A 24,007-nucleotide genomic window follows, 5' to 3' on the forward strand; every position below is an offset into this window, starting at 1 on the left:
AGTTATGCAGTGAAGCTTATGGTCAGTGTGCTATACTGCACATCATCCCAGTTAGACTCCCTGACACTTCACCTAGAAACACGATGCAAAACAGTCTTTTGAACACAGCACAATGTTGTTCCCCAGTACCAGGGAGGTTTTCTTGAGGGGAAGAGTATTAGAACTGTCAAAAAAAGGTGATCACAAGCAGCGTGATCGTGTTTAAACTGGATCCGCACTACTTGTGGTGGAATGGATTTTTTTTTTTTAATTAATTGTCACCTGGTAGTAATTCTGGTGCATCCCCTTCTTTTGCTTCTGCTTAACAGAACAGCATCCATTAGTAAATTCCCATTATTCCTAAATATCTTTTCATTTCAATTCCAATGAACCACTGTTATCAAGGAGAAACTAAAAATTACCAAACATTTCAGAATGATAAATCTGTCTAAAACTGTGAACTTATGACAGTTATTTCGACCTCACTCCATAATTTATGGGACCTGAAATATAAATCCCCAGATTGCAGCCCTTCTTTGTAAGTGCCATCTTGAACTTGTTATCTTAAAAAATGAATACATGAACCTAAAAAGAGCAAAAGATGTTCACCAGCCCTATCTGTGTGAAATACCTGAAGCAAGATTCCGGAATCAAAGTCTTTTTGAATGAAGAGTCTTCTAGCTTGCTGCAGCACTGTTTTAACTGTAATAAACAGGAATGCAACGGAAAAGATGTAAAACAGCAGTTAGAAATGCATTCCTGTTTTCACCAGAAAAAAACAAGTGTGCAATGGTATTTCATCAAGGTTGAATACCCCTAATTTTTTAAAAAAGAAATACCATTACTGCTAGTATGACTTTTGCTACTTACAATAGTGTTGTAGTCTTCTCTTTGCCAGGAAGCATGGCTTTACATCACATGATGTCCCAAGGTTCGGAGACCTTTTGACACTACAGTACTTGGGGCTTGATTTCATGCTGGATGTCCCAGTGCTGCTCATTACTCTTAAAAAAATTTCGGTCCCTAAGCCACCTGTATTACAATCCAAACTGTGAAACGAGTTTTACTGTCCAGAAGAGAAAAGTTAATAAAACAACTTTAAGTACACTAAAGTCTTCCATCTAGCCAAGGTAAATACAGGCTAGTTAACACTGGTGTCTGATCCTTGCAAGGATGTCACACAACAGCAAAAAGATAAATTCATCTCATGTTCAATCAGTCTCAAAAATTTCAAAAATTGAAATTACCAACAAGAAAGCCAATAATGTGCTCCTTTTTTATGTGTAACTGTGATTTTTTATTTGAGAAACTATATCCCATCTTCTTTCTCATGATCCAGCAAACAGAAATAATTACATAATGAGTGTTTGTATTTAATTCCCATTGCATGAGAGTAAGCAATGTAGAAAAGTAAAGTTCTATATTGCATTATGAATATGAAACTCACAACCAGTCAGTCTCTCCTGTAGTGTGTCTAAGAAACCAGAATGGAAAAGTTGGATCCATTTTTTCCCTGATCACTTTTATACTGCAGTTCCCTTATTTTGCCTGAATATTTTTCTGTTTCACCTACCTCAGTCTAAACCAACTTAAAAATAAATGTAATTTTACTGAAAGTACAAGCCAGGTTTCAGGGGAGTAAGTTCAATTTACATTATATGTTGCTCTGAAATGAAGCACACTGGAATTTTCAAATGACTACAAGAAACATGTGAAGTAAACTTTATTGTTCATTTTGTGTAATCCATTTCCTTCATTATTTGAAAATCCAGCAGGAGAACATGGATATAAATTTCATAAATAGCAGTTGCCTTGCCACATATACCACCCTCAAATACTAGGAAAACATTCTAGTCAACTAACAAGGTGGGGGTCTGAAAATATTAAGACTGTTTAAGAGATTTAGTAATGTCTCTGCTTCAGGTTGCTGTCAGCTAGTGTGTTTAATCCATTAAAAAAATAATTAAAAAAAAAAACTGACTTTTTTTAAGTGCAAGACCCAGTTGCAATATAAAAAATAGATTAACAGCCTCTACCATCACCTCAGCATGGCGCTTAATGGCTGCCTGAAGGTACCATATAATCTTCTGGATGGTTTAATTGTTTCTTTTTTCACAAACTAAGAGGATGAGAGTGGTTATTAACCCTGGTGTTCTCACAACATTTTCAGAGTAGAACTTCACTGAATAAAAAGTGCAACTTGGATTACCAAGGATAGGATCTAAGGTTTATACAACACTAGCTGTTAGAAAGCTAAACAGAAAGAAGTGTGTTGACCCTTATAATCTTACAAGATTATGTTCAAGAAGCATGAAATTCCTCAATTTTGTACAAACAGAAATCTCTAATCCTGAACTACTTACTGCTAAAAAATAAAAAATAAAAGCAGAAAACATTGCTGACAAGGTATTTCTCCTTCCAGTCATAATTTCATTTCAGCATAGTTACTCATTTTAGTTACTTTTGAAAGGTCTGATTTTCTAAACAGCATTATTTTTAATTAGCAGGGGAAAAGGAATAAGTAGAAGTAACTGGTGGAAAATTGGTATAAGGTTTCTTGAATATGTCACTTGACCAAATGGGAAGTAACTGAAGGTTGTCACCATCTAATGTTTGTTCATGGGTCTGTGTAAAATTAAGTGATGATCTGAGTCCCATAGGATTTGGAAAGCATTTGCAGCACAGAAGGCAATAATTAGCATCATTGCTGACGGTCTCTATAACTAGGCCAAGCATTAAGCAGAGGCAAAGATGTAATTTAACTTTTTGTTCTTAAAGGTTTTATTCCTTCATGTCAGAGTTAAGTCAGACTGGAGGAGCAGCCAGAGGAAGTTTGTTTTATCTGGTGCCCACTCTATACTTGTTCTTTGCAACAAAACAAACATTTCAACTTACAAAGCCAGCAAATCAAGCAGTGTATACAAACATAATCTCTTCTAAATAAAATTGAAGTTGTACTTAAAAAACACCAACAGATAACAAGTCCACTCTTGTAAAGGAATGATAAAAAGCTTTAGTCATTGGTGTTGAAAGTTGAAGTGAAGCAAAAGGCAGTACTTCTGTGGAACCCCTCTTTGTCACACCATTAGCTATGCTAACTGTAGCCTGAATAAAATTTGTCCATGCTTGAAAGTTTTTCACACCACAAAACTCAAAGTGGAGATAGCTGTCAAGTATACTAACAGGTCTTTCTCCAACTGCTTGATTTCTGGTTGCATAAGCATTTTGTAATGAGTGTAGGCTCTTTTGGAGTGCATTTAAGCTAATGATAGTAGCTTTGCTTTGAAAGAAAAATACTACATCACAGCAAGAAAAGTCTCTCACTGGCCATGAACAGACTGGCAAGGTTATCATGTGGTAGATGAAGGAATTTGATGATGTGTATAATTATGAAGATTTTATGGCACTTAGTGGGTGGTACAGGGAACAAAAATCAATCTACTGTGTAAAATTGTCAATGAATTTATTGAGCCTGGCAGAGGTGATGAATTCCACAGAAGTTCAGTCTACCAAAACACTAAGGAATTTAAGTTTAATCCTTTTTAAGTTTGTTACTGTATTTGCCAAGTTTACTGAAAGTGGGAATAGGTACACTGCCCTGATTGTTGACATGCTATATTTCTTTTTCTAGGTCCTATCCTTAGGGGCTGATGTTCTACCAGAATATAAACTCCAGACACCTCGCATCAACAAGTTCACTATATTGCACTATAGTCCTTTTAAAGCTGTCTGGGACTGGCTCATTTTGCTGCTGGTAATATATACTGCCATCTTCACCCCTTACTCCGCTGCCTTCCTTCTGAATGATAGCGAGGAACGGAAGAGAAGAGAGTGTGGATATTCTTGCAGCCCACTGAATGTTGTAGACTTAATTGTGGATATTATGTTTATCATTGACATTCTAATCAACTTCAGAACAACATATGTAAACCAGAATGAAGAAGTGGTAAGTGACCCAGCAAAAATAGCAATTCACTACTTCAAAGGCTGGTTCCTAATTGACATGGTTGCTGCAATACCTTTTGACCTGCTGATTTTTGGCTCTGGCTCTGAAGAGGTAAGCTTAAATAAATGAGAAATCTTAAATCTTAAGTTTTGACATTAGTACAATGATCTGTGTATCCAAATATATATTTTTTGCGACTCAATAAGCTTTTTAGTAGTTCGATCTTTTAAATTAAAGCTAAAATTAAATCCTCCTTAGTAGAATAATGTAGAATATTGTCTACGTCAAGGAATATTGTCTTGTCAATGCCTTTCATTGGCAGGAGAAAAGTTGAACAATTCCATTTCTGATTTTTTATTATATCAAATTTGATACTACCATTACAAATAATGACATATATAACAAGTATAAAGGATTTTTTTAAATATTTTTATTTCAGAACTTTTGTTCCTTTGACTTGCCGCTGATTTTGTAAAAATTGCCCATAATGCATAGGTATTGTGTTGGCATTAAAGTATTAAAATAAATTATCTCTGTTCAAAATCTTTAGATCAGATGTTTACTCAGTGTAAAACAGTGTAGTTGAAGTGCAAAGTATGCTAGTCATTGCCAGTTAACAAAAAGATTTGGCTGTTGTCAATTTTATCGAGAATATGGACTACCAAAAGAAAGAAAGAAAATATTATTAATCTTGCCAGAGTGACAGCTCACATGACCAATGTCTTCACCCTATCTGTAGAATGGGTTAACAAAGTGCTCAATATATGCATCTCTAAATTGCCCAAAGGTGTATATAAAACATACACTGTATTCTCGATGCCTGACCCAGTTCTGCCTCCTTCCAAAGAATTTTTATTTAATTTCAGAAGGTCTAAATTAATAACATATTTTTTGATGAAAACTGAACTGACAAGTAAAGAATTGTAGTTTTTCTTTTCATGATCCATAGAATAAAGTAGTTTTTTTTTTAAAAAAAAAAGAAAGCAAACCCAGAAAAATATGATTCTCTTTCTTTTCAACGGACAGAAATCCATTTTTTTAAAAATACTGTTTTGCACATATTGACTTACAGGAAACAGAAAGTTTTATTGACCATATGTACCTCTCCTTAACTGAGGAGAGAAAGGTGAAAACACCAAATTAATCAGCATTCTTAGCATGAGCTTTGATTGCATACGTCTGTGTCATAATATAAAGAATATGAAAACATTTTTCCATTTGAAAATGAATTCCTTTGTATAAAAGTCATTTACTGTGCCAGCAATTTTTTTTGTCTGCCCCAAAAGCCTGAAGTGAATTCTGAGTGTACACTAGCTATTCTCACAAATTACACATAAACTTAAGACAGTATTTAAGGGTCAATGCAAAACAACTGGCACATGTCTATACACACCTTGAGAGTCATGTGAGATTTCTCAGTCTTAAAAAAGTTCAGAAGTAGGGTCAGTCATGCTTTTCTTAAATTCATTTTCTCAAAATTTTTTTAATGAAAATGTTTTCCTGTGTCCTGTATTTATAAATAAAGTGATGTAATTCAGAAGTCATGGAAATCAATAAGAACATTCCAATCAATTGTGATATTCCTGTTGATTTGAACATGAGCATGCATACTTAAGGTAAATGAGTAATCTGGAGATGCAAGTAGGTAATACCATGCAGTATTGAATGAAATAAGAAGAAAAAGAGTAAAGGACAGAGGGAATATGTTGATAGTTCTCTTACCAAAAGAAAACTTTTGTATTCAGAAGGTGACTTAAAAGCTCAGAGATTCAAGAGAAACTGTCTGCACACCTTTTGCATTCATTGTCTGGCATACCTCTCAGTCTTTCAGGATTTTTTTTTTTCTGCATTTTTGATAGCACAGGCACATGAACAACAAATATACTGACAATGTCATTACTTCTAACTTGGACCATATCATGCCCCTGCAAGAGTGGTCTGCTTCCCTCTCTGATCAGTGAGCACTCATCACTACCAAAAATTCTGTTCAGCTATGGGAAGTGTGGAACGGCATGAATTACAACGGTGATCAATTCCAAAGCTCAGTGAAGGAGTGCTCTTTGGATCATCATCATACCCTAAACATCATCCTACCACCCCTCCCCTGCTACAGAAATCCTCAACAGTAAAGTGCCAGGTGCTCAACTGATGCTAAACGGATAGCTTTAACATAAGATAATATTAAAGATTAGTAGAAGACAGGTGCATTTCTACAGATGAGTAGCTAAATATCAAAACCTGGAAATTATCAGAAATTATTGGACCAAGTAATCTCTTTCCAGTGGTTTGTGGGGACAGGACAAGGGGTAACAGGCACAAAATTGAGCACAGGAAGTTCCGCACCAACATACGAAAGAACTTCTTCACGGTGAGGGTGACGGAGCACTGGAACAGGCTGCCCAGGGAGGTTGTGGAGTCTCCTTTTCTGGAGATATTCAAGGCCTGTCTGGACACCTACCTGGGCAGCCTGCTCTAAGAAACCTGCTTTGGCAGGGAGGTTGGACCCAATGATCTTTCGAGGTCCCTTCCAACCCCTACAATTCTGTGATTCTGTGATTCTGTAATGACATTTTCAGTATTGCAGATATAAGTAAATTAATTATTTATTCTCTCCAAACCTGTTAATTGAAGTTTCACTATTGGGAAAAACTAGTTTTTTTACCTAAGCAGCAATGAAACTATACGCATTATGACCAGTTCATCATGCCATAATGACTTCTCTCTCTCATTCACGGTATTGAATATGTCGATCACTTTCTCTAAGCCTCTACTTACTGCAGTTTTGCTTCCTATATTGCTAACTATAATATTTCCACAGAAATCCCTTTTTGATAGTTTACTTAGAGGAAGCAAATGTAAAACTGTTAGAATGAAGACTTTTTCATTTAATAGATTTTTTTGCTGTCATGAGGGTTACCTCTTTTATGAAATAGCTCTTTTTTGTTATCTAGAGATTCTTCAAATAAGATCCCCATGAACAATTGTATTGAACAGTCTTTTTGTTAAACAGCATAAGCTCCAAAGAGAGGTCTGTGTGTGCTCACCCAGCTTTAAAACACCTTGATATCAAACCAAGTCTAGAAAGGGCAGGAGATAATAATCCAAATACCACAAGCGGCACTATCTGAATGCTTCCATTTGAGCTATACTTTGTTAGCCATAGGAAAGCAACAGAGTAAATGAGTTAACTTTCCAATTTCTAAACTGAGAACTAATAGAATTTAAAATGAACTTTCTTCTGTTTAAAAAGACTCTTAAAATTATTATGGCTAGTAATAAACTATTGCCTTTTGTGTGTGTGTGTTTTAAATATTAAGTGACATTCCTGATATTTATGAAGATAAAATAATGGATACATAGACTTTTTACTTTCTATTCTTTTGGTAGTTTATTTTTAATTATGCTGCTCATCTCAGAGAAAAACAGAAAAAGAAAAAAAATAATAGAAAACCAGAGTTTCTTCCCTTTCATCTAGAACTTACTGCAGTAAAATATACTGACAAATGATGGTAATGGTTTCAGCAACATAATTTTCATATTTTTTGTTTTATTTGAGGTCAGACATAACACTCAGCTGAAATATAAAAATAAAATAAAATAAACTTTGAAGGCTTTCACTTTTTCTGTTTCTACAAATAATAGTGATTAAAACTATTTTACAGAACATCAACAGGAAAACTGCTGCCTTAGGACATACAAATAAATACATTGAATATATTGGTATATATTGGTATATCCAGTATACTCACAAAATGTAAGGGTGAAAGTGTCTTCTATTGGTAGCAATAGAACAAGAAAATAGATGGGGTTTGGATGAAAGGGAGACATATAACTCAAAGCACTCATGTTCCTCTCTAAGTTTTGACATGTCTTCACTTATATAGTGTATCTGATAAAGCAAAACAAAAAGAAAAGTCCCGCAGTTCTAGAATTGGAGACTGAACCTGATAGTCCTAACTGCAGCACCACCGATCAATGGACTTTAACATCTCCTTCCCCCATCACCATTTAAAATGAAAAGCTAAATTCTGGAATGTGTTAGGGATTTGTATCAGAGAGAAAAGAGTTAACTGTACTTGATACCATACTACTCATGCTTCATAGATTTATTTGCAGTCTGCAAGAAAGGTAGAATGATGGTAATTGTTTTACCAAAAAATTTTAGGTGCAAGAAAATATTGAGAAACTGAGGACCTTACAACACCAGGAAGCTGGAAAGAACCCTGGCAGATGAAATACCGTGTAAGCAAGTGCACACTGGAAGAGACAGTTTGAGCTACTTGTACACATCAGTGGGTTATTTGGTTGAAAAAAAAGAGGCAAAAAAGAGAAGGCATTAAAGACATATGCATTAATGATAATGGATGTTATAAAGAAAGAAAAATAAATCTAGAGCAAAAGTAAAGATTTCTCCATCAGTGAGAAAGTCACCAATTGTAAATGACTTTTTGCAGAGAGGAGGTTCAGGCTAGGGTTCCTTCTAGGGAAAAGTTCTTCACCAAGAAAGTGTTCAGGCACTGGAACAGGCTCCCCAAGAAAGTGGTCACGGCAATGAGCCTGACGGAGTTCAAAAAGTGTTTGGACAACACTCTCAGACATAGGGCCTGATTTTTGGGTAGGGCAAGACATAGGGCCTGTGTAGGGCAAGGAGCTGGACTCGATGATCCTTGTGAGTCCCTTCCAAATTGGGATATTCTATGATCACATGAAATGTCTTCTTTGCTGTTACTTAGCTCATACAAAGAACCATGTAGATGTGAAAGAACCATTGTAGGCATGATGTATGGCTTTTATTTTTTATTTTTTGTTCTATTACTAGAGTTAAAAAAAAATCATTTACACCAGGGGAAAAATATCTATTTATATATTATTAACATTTGAAAAATGAGCAGCAGTTCCTCAGGCACATCGTGTCTCTTTTACTGGGAGGTGTTCTGTCTGCAAATTTATAGTGTCTGCACTATGAATATGTTCAGTTATAGGGTCAAAATCTTTACTATAAGTCTATACAGAGTCTGCAATTTAAAGTATTGTTCTTAAAAAAAAGTTATTAAGAACAAAATATGGCACAAAGAAGATCGTCTCGAGGAACATATGTGGATGAGGATTCATTTAGGACAATTTTGCTTTCAAACCATTGCTGAAGCAATTATTACTTTGAATGTTTTCTTAAAGAAGTTGTGTTATTTTCTCACTGCACAATAAAAAGATAAAGATTATGTATTTTCACACCCTTCTGAAATTATCAGTTATTATTTTTCCTTCCTTTTAAAAAATAAAAAATAAAAAATATTATACTCTTTTGGGGAACTTTTATATGGGAAGAGCTGCAGTTGTAACTGGAACGAGAATCACTATAGAGAATTACTGCCATATACATATATACACTTCTAATCCAGGTCTCTGTTCTGTACTATAGCTGGAAAATATCAAAACTGTTTTGAAAGGACAGGTAATGCAATAACCAAACAGGGCAAAAATATCAAAATTATGTTGCCTATATTGGTTAAAAAAAATTAGGTTAGCAGAATGGGATATGTAAACGTAACAGAGAAAACTGCGCTGCTCTTTTTTACTTTTCTCAATAATTTGGTTTATTTGTGGTAAATAAGTACATTTGAGAATCTACAATGTATCTTTCCACAGAATATATTTAAAATTGATATTACCCTAAAACCTTCATCTTGGTAATAAATCATACCAATAAAGAAAAAAACTTCTTCAATGTCTATAGGGGTTTTAGATTCTGAAAGCATTTAAATATATTCTGTGGTCTTAATGGATTCCAGTTTGTATATACAGTTAAGTGCCTTAGGTAAATGGAATGCTGTTTGCACTGAATATATTATAGTGGGGGGAAATTAACCTTTTTCCATCTTCTACCATTCCATATTCACAGTTTCAGTAGTTATGAGATTCTTATATACTTCCAGCCTACAGTAAATGTTGCTACTGAAAAAAAATAATAATAATAATTAAAAAAAAATCCTGATGCTGGGTATCCAGCAACCCTTGAACTTGTCGTCCAAGTGATAAAGCCAGGTATGATGAAAATAGGGCAGCAAGCAATTCAGAGAACAGAGAATCATCAATCAGGTTGCTATTTACAGATGTTAATTGCTGGAACTGAATGGGTAAAGCAGACGGAGCGGACTTCTGCCTCCTTGTGTGCCATGCTGAGTGAAGTATTCCCAGCACACCAAGGAAATTAAGCTGCATGAGGCATAGTTCTGACACCAAGTACGTCTGTCCCTGTGCAAATGACACATCAGAGGCAGACTGTACTTTGTGAACTCTATATCCACACTGAGAAGTGGACAGCATATAAAAGCACACCAAAAACTCTGGATCATGCTTTCCACCTCTACTGTCAGCAGTATTTCCAAGTCTCGACTGAGTTAAAGGAAGCACAAACTCAAGATCAGTTTCTTGATAGTTTAAAACATATCTGGTTCCCTTCAGTGCTGATTTCACCCTGCAGACCTGGAGTTTGCTTGTGTTATATACCTCTGGCATATACCAGGTCTCACACGAGTGCAATATCTAAGCATGCAGCTGATATTGAGGCTGCATAATATTAGCAAGTCTTATCTTAAGAATGGGGTGGAACATTGTTGACGTGTTTGGGATTCACAATCTACCTACAGATCTTTTTAAGGGGTGCTGTAAGAAAATGTTGCATCTTGCATAGTGTAAAGATATAACTACATCTGTAATAGAATTGTTTCAACAGCCTCACTAGGACAAATATTATCTTTTTTAAAGTTTACTTTTGTCATTAAGGGATCATAAATATTAAAGCCTGACCTACCGTACAAAAAAAGTACCTAATGACGATATTCACATGCTGAAGCTCAACTTAGGCATAGGTTTTTGAAGGATATGTGGTGTCTCAGTCTATTGAGGTCACAATCAATAAAACAGCCTTCTTTATAGAAATTCCCTATGAAATTATTCTTCATGATGTTAGGTTAACCAGAGTGTTACCCAGTTTTACTGTATATTATCCTCTTGCTCATTTACTCAGAAAATACAGACAATTAAACATTGGCTTTGCTTGCATATTTGTCCCATGTTATAGTGTTTAATGTGTTTTCAAGGTGCACACTTGATAAGGAAAATAACTAGAAGATAGGTGGTGGTGTCACAAGGATGATTTTTACTTCATTATTAAACAATGAATGGATTTTAATTCAGCTGCCAGTTCCCTCATTTTTGGCATCTCTCACTATCACATATAGCAGTGGTTTAATTAATATTACCACTAAATTTTCAAAATATATTGTTCTAATATGAGAAAATTACATGTTATAAATATATTCAGCTTTCTGCTGACAAATGCAGCCAAGAAAGCATCTGTTTTTGTTCCAAGGGCTTTGGAATTTTACTCAGAAACATGGTGAATATACAAGGATTTAATAAAATATAACTACAAGTCTAGTACACATTGAAAGAAAGCTTCCATGTGACGCATACTACCATCAGAGTGCTTTATACAACTCAGAAAACTTTTCCAGTTATTAAGTGCAATGTAATATACATGCATGTTAAAAAAGGAAGTAAAAACATTTTAAACGTATCCTGACACTTACTGTACTTTAATATATGCTTAGATTTAATGGTAAGAAAATGGTAAAGTTATTTTTGAAATACAGTAGTTATTATTTACAATGTTGTCAATGTCTTTTACAAGGAATTTAGAAGTATTGCAAAGCTTCACAGATTGATTTGAAAATTGTGAATTTACATTACTAAGCATTAGATTTCTTTAGAAAGATCAGAACCCCAAAGGGACTGCAATCAATCATGATGCTGATTGGCACTAAAATGCTTGGAAAATATTCCTGTCCTATATCTGACCCATATTCTTTTTAAAATGTGTAGTACTTTTATTAGTGACCTCTACCACTACACCTGCAAGTTGCAGAATGAAGGATGTAGAGAATATTAATCTGGAGTGTGGCAACAGTAACCTTTCGGTGATTTTCTTTGCATAATGGCTCATCTTCTTTTACCTGAGTACATTGTTCTGAGCATTCCAGACAGAAATAATATTTGCAGAATAAGATATTTATTCGTTTGGGGTCATTTCTGCTCTATTCCTCTTCTCTTCTAGAACATGTATAGCAGAGCATTGTAAGAAGTCTCCAAGTTAGGATCAAATAGTCACACACCTTTGTTCAAATACCATAAATATTAACTACCTACAAGGCCAATGATATAATTATGAATATTTCTGGTAACTTAGAAACTTTAGCATACCAAAACGTCATTGATTTAATGGATCATTTAAATCCATTAGGGCAGATTTAAGAGACCAGATCAAGAATAATATTCAAAAGCAAAGATGATCACAACTGTCAATATACCTTAATTTAAAATGTGCATTGCTTATTGTTTTCTTCACTGTTTTTGTAATGAATTTGATAGAAAATGCAATGAGTTTGCAAGAAAATGCAATCAAGATGACATTGAAAAGGGTTACTTTACTGCTTTTGTCTGTTCCCCAAAAATAATGGAATTTGCACTGGTTTATTCATGCCAACTAATTGTGAGTACGTTTGCTAACAGGGAAAATCTTTTTCAATTTATATCTTTTTTTACAGACAACAACATTAATAGGTCTTCTGAAGACAGCTAGACTGCTGCGTTTGGTGAGGGTAGCACGGAAATTGGACAGATATTCAGAATATGGTGCTGCAGTTCTGATGCTCCTTATGTGCATATTTGCACTAATTGCACACTGGCTTGCTTGCATTTGGTATGCCATTGGAAATGTAGAAAGACCTTACCTGGCACATAAGATTGGCTGGTTGGATTCTTTAGGAGAACAATTAGGAAAGCATTACAATAAGAGTGATGCAAGCTCTGGACCATCCATCAAGGACAAATACGTTACAGCACTTTATTTTACATTCAGCAGTCTGACAAGTGTAGGATTTGGAAATGTGTCTCCAAACACCAACTCAGAGAAAATCTTCTCCATCTGTGTTATGTTGATTGGCTGTAAGTAGTTTATTATTATTACTATTATTGTTGTTGTTGTTGTTGTTGTTATTTTGCAGTGTTTGAGCAAATAACAAAGTCTAAGCTAATAAAATTATAAGCATGCAGCTGGAGAGGCAAATTCCTAAGGAAAGCAACAGTTATATGTGAAAATATGTTGTGATGACTCATGCAGTGTCAGGAAGCCTGAGGTATCAATGTTTCTTAGATTCTTAGATTGCTGAACCAACCTAAAGCAGTTATTAGAAAAAAGCTACAATTTTTTAAGGTCTATGAGCATGTATCTAACTAACTGACTGTTTTTAAATATTTTTTTTTAAACCCTGAGATATAAATTTATGTGTACTTTCTTACCTCTGCCCTTTGTTCTTAACTTTGTACTTAGCCTTAGTTCCTAATTCTTACCTCTACCAAAGTATGTAAAATCAGATGAACCTAACTTACAGCAGTAAATTCAAGGCTACAAATCTCCAAAGAAAAATATTGCCATCTTGATTACCATTTAATATTTAAGCTTCTTCTGCAGAGTTGGTTCTGATATAATCAAATAAATAAAAAGCTTCAAGTAATTCAAATCCACATCTTTGAAAGTGTTACTAGTCTTGCCTGAGCTGTTATGTCTACAAAGTTCACTACTGTGCGCTGTTGCATCACCTGCAAAATCCAATGATAGAACTTAAGCACATTTTGTTTCTATTTAATCCAGCATTAATGTATGCGAGTATTTTTGGAAACGTATCTGCAATAATCCAAAGACTCTATTCGGGAACTGCACGATATCACATGCAGATGCTGAGAGTAAAGGAGTTTATACGCTTTCATCAAATCCCTAATCCTCTGCGGCAGCGACTTGAGGAATACTTCCAGCATGCGTGGACGTACACCAATGGCATTGACATGAACATGGTATGTTGTTCTGGTTTTCAGGCATGGGTGCTGAAGAATAGATGAATGGATGTGAATTTAGAAAGTGATCGTGAGTTTTCATTATTTAACTTTATCAGTATGAGTTTTAGAAGATGGATATAAAGCAATTATTGAAAATCAAGCCATTTCAAAGTTGGCATTAAAACATTTAGGTGCTTAGATTATTACAAGCTATAGCAGAAATCTGAACTCTTATTGTGCATAGGAAAATGAGAATTGCAGTGGACTATTATAAGCTTAAGACAAGAAAAAAAATAGTGGGCTTGCTGCATACATAGGTGATTCAGAAATTTGTTTGTTCTTTGGTCTGATTTTGCACTGCCAGTATAAAACAATAATACCTTTATTGGTATCTACAGCATTACCCTTGTAGAAAGCCTGCAGCCATCAACTCTTTTACAAAATCCTATCATGTAATTTACATCAGGTATATTGGCGGTGGGTGGAAGAAAGGATCAGGCAGATGGGTCAACTGCTCTTTTCGAGAGAAATACTCTGATCATCCAAACACTTCAAACAGTATCTAGCTTGCATTCATAATCACATAATTGTATACTGAAAGTCAACACAATACTACTAATCATTCAGCAATTCACAGAACCTCATTTCTAGGAAATGGCAAGGTACAAGACTTTCTGTTCTTGAGGTTTGATTTTAGGGATTGATTAAAAAACCTGTAAATGCTCCTTATGTAGAAATATTTGGCCAGCTAAAAAAAAAACAATAGCAATTTTCTAATGAGCAAAAGTAAGCATCTATATTTCTGGTTTCTTTTCTGAAGATAGCAGCTATTTTTCTGAAAAGTTAGCTTAGTTTTGAAGACACTGAGAGAACAGAGCAGCATAAGTATCTGTGAATCCATGTCTCTGGAGGAGTACTTTCCAGAGCTATTCTGAGTTATAAAGACTTTGCAGAGCTCTCCAAAAAGTTGGCAAAAACAATAAAACTCTATAAATTCTGGTGACAATTTAACTAGAAATCAACCTCCCAGATTCTGACAAATTCAAACAGCTTCCGTGTGGCATCCATACATACGTTTCTGAATAAGACTGTTAGAGTGGTATACTTTTCTGCTGTAAGCAGAAACTATAGTCTTGGTTTAAAGCTTTTATAAAGCTGAATCAATGACAGCCTGACTTTATGGTTACCATTAAGTAAAGCAGATCTTAAAAGTAAGACAACAGCTTAAATATGTTGGGCTTCACCTCCCACTTCCACAAGTGTCCCCCCCAGAGGGATATTATGCCCAGCACAGAATAAGGATATTTGTATAAGCCTCTGCTGGGGATTACTGCAGTGAATGGCAGCAACAGTAGCTTCATCCTACACAGCACTGAAAGGCCTTAATTCCCTCCGATGGCAATGGGAGTATGGGATACTCAGCACTTTGTAGGATCGGGCCCTTAAGCTGCAGGTGGGTGCAGCCTAAGCCTAAAGTAGTTTATTGAATTATTTCTGAAGATATTACAAAATCATGTATGCCTTAACTAATTCATTACCACTAATGGATGTACAAACACCTGTTTCACATGAAATAGTAATTAAAAGTGGATGTTGTTAGGTTAAACTTTGCATAATGCAGGAATTGGTGTAATGGAAATAGTCTTGGATTTGTCATTAATGTGAAAGAGTAACTAAATGGATTTAATAGCCCATATTCTGAAGTATGATTGTGAGGCAGTATGGAGGCTTTTTTTTAAAAAATAAAATGTGAAAAAAATCAAGTTTAGCATCTTGTTATGTTTTATCTCTTGCTGAGTTCACAATTCTAACCCTCAGGTTTTATGGCACTCAATTTTCATAAAATGTGAGTTTGAATATATTACACTTAGTGCAAGGATAATATGATAATTGTCTGATTTATTTTGTACTTATGAAAGATTTATCTCTTTCCTGTCTGCTTCATACCTAAATACATGGAATAACACCACCCACTGGTAAGAGCAGGAGGTATTTATATCAAATTTAATTCCAGTATAAAGTGTGGAGAATATCCATGTTATCTGTTGGGTTTAGAGCTTGTTCAGTGCTTTCTAATTTTAATTGTATTTTTTTTGCATGACGAAAGGGTAGTTAGTGAAGGAATATAATCCAAGTAGAATCAGATGTGGGGCAAAATGGCTACTAAAATTAGGTATTAAGAAATGCTAATCTAACCGCATTTATTAATCACTGTTTTACCCCACAACTCAAATCATGCTTTTCTGCCCAAAAAAGGTCATGTGCATATTGGTTTGCATTAGATAGTTGCTCTGTAGGAATGTCACTGACAAAGTTGCCATGCTGATCATTCTGCATTATCCTTTGTGTGAATGCTCTTAGTTCCAACCATATATGCATGTTAGCACAAGCATCAATGAAGTTTTCTCAGCTATAAGCCATGTGCATATGAATGGACTTGCATGTGGTATTGAGAACTTAATTTTGCATGAAATATTTGCATTTACACACCAAAGGGCTAATACTGCCCTCAGACAAATGTGTTTGACTCCTGTTGATATTTACTAGGAGTTTTTTACAAATATCTGAAGGCAGAATTTGATCCAATCTTTCTTTTTCATTTCATTTCATTACTGAAAATTGAGTAAAATTAGAAGACTCAATCCTCTTTCTCCTTTGAAATACGAAATGCATGAATAACTTACTATATATATATGTACAGACCATGTATACACATACACATATATATATGAAAATAATACTAGAAAACATGTTTCAAAAGATGCTTTTAATTATCATCAGTAGTATACATAAGAAATCAGGAAATGTGGAAAAAATATAAACTCAGGAATAATACTGTATTAAAATTACATAACCTTGCTTTCTTAAAAAAAGTCCTATACTTTACATTGAAAATCAGAAGATAATATTTTTTTTTATTTGAAATGGCTAAACTTAAAAGTAGCTTTAAAAATTTGCTGTTGAAATATCCTGAGAACATTGCTTATTTGTACATTTGTTCCCCTCCACTTCATTTCTACATCTCTTTGATTCTGTTTCATTGCATAATGTATTTTGATAAAAAACAGTTCCACATAATTATGCATGGACTGGATAAACAGGATTTGGGATTTATTTTAATCTGGATAAGAATCTTGAGTCTACAGAATAAGCATAATTTAAATCATATCCCTGTGGTATACACTGGCAAAGTTAAATTCCAAGGAAATTATTTACAGTGTATATTGTTTCATGAAATATCTCACCAGTCTCAAAGATTCAATTACTTTTCTTTTTTTAAATTATCCTGTTCTGTTTTTCCTAAATTCTCTTTGCCTTCTTTTCCCTACTTCATTCCAGCATTATCAGTCCAGCACTGATAATAGCATGTCTGTGATGCTTTCTTTAAAAAGATAACATATTTAGTGTTTGAGATCCTTTTTTAAGTTATGCATGTATTATTTATAAACTGCCCCTTTCTTTCCATGGATCTTCTGTGCATCAGAATAGCTTTATTGGTTTATTTTACCTTAAGAAAAAAAAAAGAGAGGAAAAAAAAAAGAAAAAAAAGTTCAAAGTAAATCATTGGGACAAGTTAGAAAGTGTTTAGCCAAATGTAAGTTAATTAAAATTTAGGATGCAGGACAGCTGCATTTTTCGTTTGGGCTTTGGTACTATGAAAGGAGAGAGCAAGTCAACATTTTTACATATAAATTTATGGAACCTTCCTCTAGCAAGGTTCCATACAAATGGTTGTTTTTACACTTGTAACTGGCTTCAGCCATCAAGCAAGTACAGCAGAACACACAGCTATCTTGAAAGTTCAGAACCAGCAACGCCACTTTATCAAATAAAGGCAGGTTCATCATTGCTTTGGTAAGGCTTCTTTTGTAAGAAATTGGACACTGGTCACTGTATGAAACCACCACACTTTGTAATTCTTGCTTTTGTCTCTACTGTAATCCCTTCTTACGACCAAAACAAATCTACCAATACAACTATTGCCAGCAGTATCTTTGAAACAGAAAGACAGGAAAGTAAACTAAAATTTCAAAAATAGCAATGTTGCTTATAACATCAGAAGAGTAATCCAAATTAGAAGTGTTTGGAACAAAAACTAGTAGTACTTGGTTACACAGAGGGAATATGTAATCACAATGAAAAGTGGCACTGTTACTTGCCTCTATGTCATGATGGAAATCATACGACATAAGCTTACCAAAAAGTACCTCAGATATGAAGTATGTAAAGCTGTTTGTTTATGTAAAGCTGTTCTTTCTTTTTCTGTAACAAGACTACTTAAAAAACATGCATTTAATCAAGTTATGGGAAAGAAGATCTCATATAAACAATATGAGGTTCAAGAATGTCAATCTATTTGCAAAGTGATCTTTTAACAGTTTCTCTCTTAATAGTATTTTTTGGTCTGATGTCTCAAAACAAGAGCAATTGATAATTTTCCAACTATCATCACCATTTTTGGAAATATGTGGATCTGGCTTACTTCCAGCTTGTGCAGACATTCACCTTTTTGTCTGATGAAAGAGTCAACTTCTGAGGAAGCTGAAAGCATTTTCTGTCCTCTTCATCCAGTAATGTAACATCTCAGAAATCACCTTTCAGATGTACTCAGAAAGTTTGGTAAGACGAAGAATGATCCACTGCAGCTCCGGTAATTTCACACAAATCTGTTTCATGCCAATGAGTGAAAGCAGAAGAAACTAATTCTTGATAAGGTTGTCAGCCATCAAATCTCATTGAAAAGTGAATTAGCACATCATCACAACTTCTCTCTCAACTGTTGTAAGGACCTCCTTCATATCCTGCCAAAAAAATAAAATAAAATCTGACTGCAATATTTTCTGGTACAAAGAAGAATCATCAGAAATAATTCTTATTCTTTGTAGGAGTCCAAGAGCTACTGAAACAGAATTATCACCACCTGTGACCTTGTTTATTCTTTTCTAAATGGTGAAAGCCCTTGGAAATACTTCAGCCTTCTGCTTATAGAAATACTTGATTTCTGTAATTAGCTAACACGGAAATAGTAAATTCTCTCTAGAAATAGAACTAGGTTGAATTACATAAAGGCTTTGCCTAGATGAAGCTGCTATTAAAATCTGAAAGTCATACCTTTATAACAGAACTAAATCCTGCACTACTCTTTCCCTCTTGGGGGGACAGCCACTAGGGGACAGAGATCCTAATTCAAAATCTATGCAATTTTTCCAGCTAAAGAGTTTCAGATAATGCTAAAATTAGGTGGGAGAAAGATAAAAACTGGAGACATAGGTTATTTCAACAAATATATTAATTACTATGAATTAATTTCACTCATTCTTACAGAACACAAAGAAAAATGTTAATTTTGAATATAAATCCTCATTAGAATGATCTCTCCAAGGCATGGGTTTGTTCTCTGTAAGTAGTTCAAAATTTCTTCTTTAAACTGTTCAGGAACTTAATTCAGCAGTAAGTGACACCAGTGTCCTGAGATTTGTATTATGCAGATGGGATGTAAATAGAGAATAAGTATGTGTGGTTGAAGACAGAAAGTATCTTTATTCCAGCTTCTTTGCACCTTTAGCTGCTCAGTTTTTTGCTGGGTTAGTTTTTGGTTGGAATAGTTTCCCAAACCATTTCAACATAGGGCAGTAATAAAGAGGTAATGTGGGGAAGGACCAGGGTTTCAGTTTATTCTGTTTTAAATTGTCATCTGAACTTGAGAGTCTACCTTTATCTTTCCGTCTATATGCTGGGTTCTTGCCCACTCATAAGTCTGGCTTTGATCCTAGGACAAGAAAAACTTAGCTCAAATGAGTTTCAACAGGCCCCAAACAGATCCACGACACTCTTTTCTCTCTTGCCCTCTTTAACTGCTGCCTGGCATTTAATGTTTGATCCCACCTATTCCTCCAACAGAGGAAATGGATGACAGCTGAAGATTATATGCAGAGTTCAAGGAATATCTTTGATTACTGGACTGCAGGGTCTGGAGCATCTCCAATATTAGCAAAGGCTGAGAGAGCTTGGACTGCTCAGCTTGGAGAAGAGAAGTCTCAGGGGGATCTTACTCATTTGTATAAATGCCTTAAGGAAGGGTGCAAAGAAGATGGATCCAGGCTCATTTCAGTGGTGCCCAGTGGACAAGAGGCAATGGGCACAAACTGAAACACAATGTTCCTGTCAGAACATCAGGAAGCAGGTTTTATTACTGAGAGTAACTTGAGTGCTGGCACAGATTTCCCGGAGAGGTTGCAGAGTCTCCATCCTTGGAGAGATTCAAAAGCTGTCTAGAAATGGTCCTGGGCAATCTGCTGGGGGGGGCTGGAGCAAATGACATCCAGAGCTCCCTTCCAACCTCAAACATTCTGTGATCCTATTGATATAGGATGTGATGATATTTTGATGTTTAATGATGAGTATTGTAGTTAAGATTCTGATTTATTTCTCCTTTGATGTTGTCTAAATATTTTCTGTGGGACAATACCTGTTCCAGAACTGAGGAGAGAAAAATATAAAAATTGTCATGAATCTTATCTTTTGCCCCAAACGTTTGCTAGTTGTCTGAGGTTAATACGTACAAATGTTTCTAATTCTGGTGTCACAAATGTGTCCGATACATGTGTGAGTGATATTTAATTGTCATCTTGTAAAAGTGTACTTGATGCAGCTGGATTCCCTCTCCACATATAAAAGACCACGTTCTTCAAGGCAATATGAATCACGTCCCTACTACCATCTCTAAATTTCAATTGTGAATTCCACATAAAATGTTTTATTTCCTTCTCAGTGATACTTTCCTCCTCTCTAAGCATGTCAAATAGATAAACCAACATTATTTGACATGGAATAAGTTTCATTCCATACAGGAAGAGGCAACTGTACTTGGACTCCATAACTATCAAAGAGAAACAACAGGAGCCTTTGGTCACAGCATCATATTTTTTTAATTTTATTTTATTTTATTTTATTTTATTTGGTGAGCGGTGGTTTGAGCATGTTTTCCTTCGTTAAATTTATTTTTAGAACATCTGAGTATCTTCAATTATGCATGAATTCTGATTCTAACCATGAGAATCTAAGACTTTCCTCACCAGGGCAAGATGGAACCACTATTAAGGCGATATTGACTGTAACAACAGAAACACAGCAGGAAAGAATGGAGCAACTGAAACCTAAACTTGTATAAATCTTTATTCAAGTGATTTATTTGTTTTGGATTCATCATTGAGAATAATGCTATTTAAAGTGAAATTCCTAGCTTTATAATTTTCAAAATTTTAAACTCTTATTTTGAATCAGTTAGTCCTGCATTCATACAATTTCATGATTATTTTGGCTTTTATTTTTTAAAAAGTGTGTATTAAATTTTTCTTGTTACATTGGAATATGACTTAAATGTGTTTAAAAATTCAAAAAGCTTGCAACAAATAAAAAGAAGTGAAATACAGTATTTAGCTTTGTATTATTTTTAAGACAATCTCATGATTTTGAAGAATGGATGGACAATTTTCTAATATTTAGAGTTGTCAGTATGTACATATGATATACTGATGTTGATTCTCACATTGTTAGAACATGATTTTTCAATGCAATTTTTCCTGCTGTACACACACAAAGATATTTCTGAGAATCAGATAATTCCTTATTAACACAAGCTAAAATTGGTGAATAAGATTTTTTTTTTCTCAAAGTAATGAAAATCTGAATATTGGAAATGTACACGGAGGCTTGGATTGACAAGATGTTGTCCATACTGCACAACATAAAATTTAGTTTGGAAACATCTTATTCTATATATCATCAGCTATGGGACTTGGATTTGATACCTCACTGCATACTATGTGAGCAATATGGTAAGCTCCTTTTAGTAATGTAGTATATAGCAATGTTTTAACAAATTTATCTTCAAAACAGCTTTTTTCTTGCATTTCCAAGCTTACGTTAGTGGAGTAATCTCCAAAACTCCATTGAAAATTAATGTTATTTGGGTGCCTGTCACCATTCCAAACATTAGACAGTTGTGGTATTAAGGAGTAAATGTGCTTCCTCTCTGATGTATAACTGTTCTAGAGTGTAAGCTCCACGGAGCAGGAACTTTTTCATCACAGATGCTTGAATAGAGGATAGTATCTTTCAGATGTTATTGGTATTTAAGTAACTATTAACTAATATGCGATGATTTTAGAACAGTTTCATATTAAGCATAAATTAGTTATGAAAATAATTGTTTCTTAAAGATATCCCCAAAGTATCTTCAGAAATATAAACCAAGACACATGGTCTGCATGTTTTTTGCTTAATGGTAAAGTGCAATCCCTTGATAAATGAGATAAACAGAAGCTGATGTGAAAAATGAATACAATTTATCCTAAACTGTACTCCTGAGTTCCTAACAATTCAAATACCATTTCTTGTATCTCTGAATAGAAAATGCATTTCCTATTTTACATCCTATAAAAAATGGAGCTCTTCTAAATTATATTCAGATACAGTTATAAGAAAATAAATAAATAATTCAAAATAGGTCTTTTTTACTGACATGCCTTGAGAATAACTTCAAAATAAACACCTGCAACTTTTCCCCAGTTGTCTCATTGACCAGACAAATTTAGTTATCAGTTTCTCATTATCATTCAGTAAATAAATTGCTACAATCCACAGTGTTTTTATTCAAATGTAAGTACATTAAAATTAACAGAGTAATTCCGTACTAATATATTTCTAGTAGTGTAAGAGATATCAAAAACAGAATGGTAACATAGAAACTTTTCATTTATCATGTTTTCTTTTGCTTATTGTTGTTGAATGCTGGCTTTTTCTGAGGATGTATTAATTTCATGTGATAATGCCCTATGACTCACAAAAGTTTTGTATGTATGTGTGTTATAACATTGTGTTCGTTATTTCACAGCATTGATTTCCATTAGCAATCATAGAAACATTTTAAACTCAGTTAAAAGTACTAATATTTCATTTATAAATCATAGCTTGGCTTGCGTGGAAAAAAGCCTCATATCAGAAATGTGTTCATCTTCTCCATTAGCAAGAGATGTGAATATATTTATGCAAGAAGAGTGAATGCACAGACCTTTATTGTGCTGAAGTAAGAACAAATATAGCAACAAATGAATGCATCTTGTATATATTTTTTCTGTGCAGGATACAGGATAAACAGAAATGAATTGATAGACTGCTCTGATAACAAAAAGTCACATCCTGTTCACATTATTCATGACTGGTAGCATCAGTTCATGTTCTGTCCTTAGAAATATGCAACAGATATAGTCTGTCCCATTGCACTTCCAGGGTAAGCATACGACACATTAACATCATTGAGAGAGACAATAGGATTTAAATGACAGAAAGGGTGGTACATAATAATGTGTCAGCCCCATTTCTGAACAGAGAACATAGAGTCATGAGGTGGGCAGCACTCCCATAGAAGTCATTTGCAGAAATGTTCATTGACTCAAAGAAACAGAGGTAAGCTTTTCTAAATTGTTTAGGATCATTTCAGACATAATGACAACCTTGCAAATAGGTTACTTTTTTTCTTCTAAACAAAATTAGCATGTTACCATGGTACCCAAGAGGAAGCCTGTGGTTCTACTTCAGGCAAATTCCCATTGTTGTAGAGATGAACAAGGACCATAGCAACTAGCCCTGTTGTTCAAAGAATTAATCATCTGCCTATGTAAATCTGCATAACATCATTGTTTCAGTGACACGTGTTGGTTTTTCTGATAAAAATACATGTTATACACTTACAAACAGAATATATTTAACATGAAAATCTCATTAAAATTCGCCCTTCTGAAAAATATCTCAGATCTCATTCAGATAGCTTTTCACAGGTAGATTTTATAAATAACAATTATTTTAGCAACAAAATCCTCTTATATTAAATGTAGTACTTTTATAAATGATAAAAAGGAACTAGATACATACAGTCTGAATAGGCGAAATACTTATTTGTCTTATTTGTTATTTTACTGCGGTATATTCATTCATATATATCTTGATACCATTTTTAGCAATGAAATAAATCTTCATAATGAATTTAGGAATCACTACTTTTGAACTCTATTAACATTCATACCGTGTAACTTTTGGAATATAGATTACACTATGCACTTGTTGAATTGTAAGACTCTGACAGCCCTTAAAAGCCACCTCTATTTGTATGCCACTTCTTTCCTCCTG

At 34.4% G+C, this 24,007-nt stretch overlaps 1 protein-coding gene across 8 annotated transcripts in view; it reads left to right on the forward strand.

Annotated features, from left to right (window-relative positions):
• KCNH7 (potassium voltage-gated channel subfamily H member 7) overlaps positions 1–24,007 on the forward strand; it is a 224,575-nt gene that overhangs the window by 169,228 nt on the left and 31,340 nt on the right. For 7 of the 8 annotated variants that reach the window (XM_080601183.1, XM_080601190.1, XM_080601184.1 and 4 more), the window contains 3 exons: positions 3,611–4,036; positions 12,532–12,931; positions 13,638–13,837. In XM_080601183.1, the coding sequence (XP_080457309.1) occupies positions 3,611–4,036; positions 12,532–12,931; positions 13,638–13,837 (1,026 nt within the window). The remainder of the gene's footprint in view (positions 1–3,610; positions 4,037–12,531; positions 12,932–13,637; positions 13,838–24,007) is intronic. The other variant, XM_080601189.1, reaches the window with a different exon arrangement.

The sequence above is a fragment of the Anser brachyrhynchus genome (genome assembly GCF_964034855.1).
Source record: "Anser brachyrhynchus genome assembly, chromosome: 7".
NCBI lineage: Eukaryota > Metazoa > Chordata > Aves > Anseriformes > Anatidae > Anser > Anser brachyrhynchus.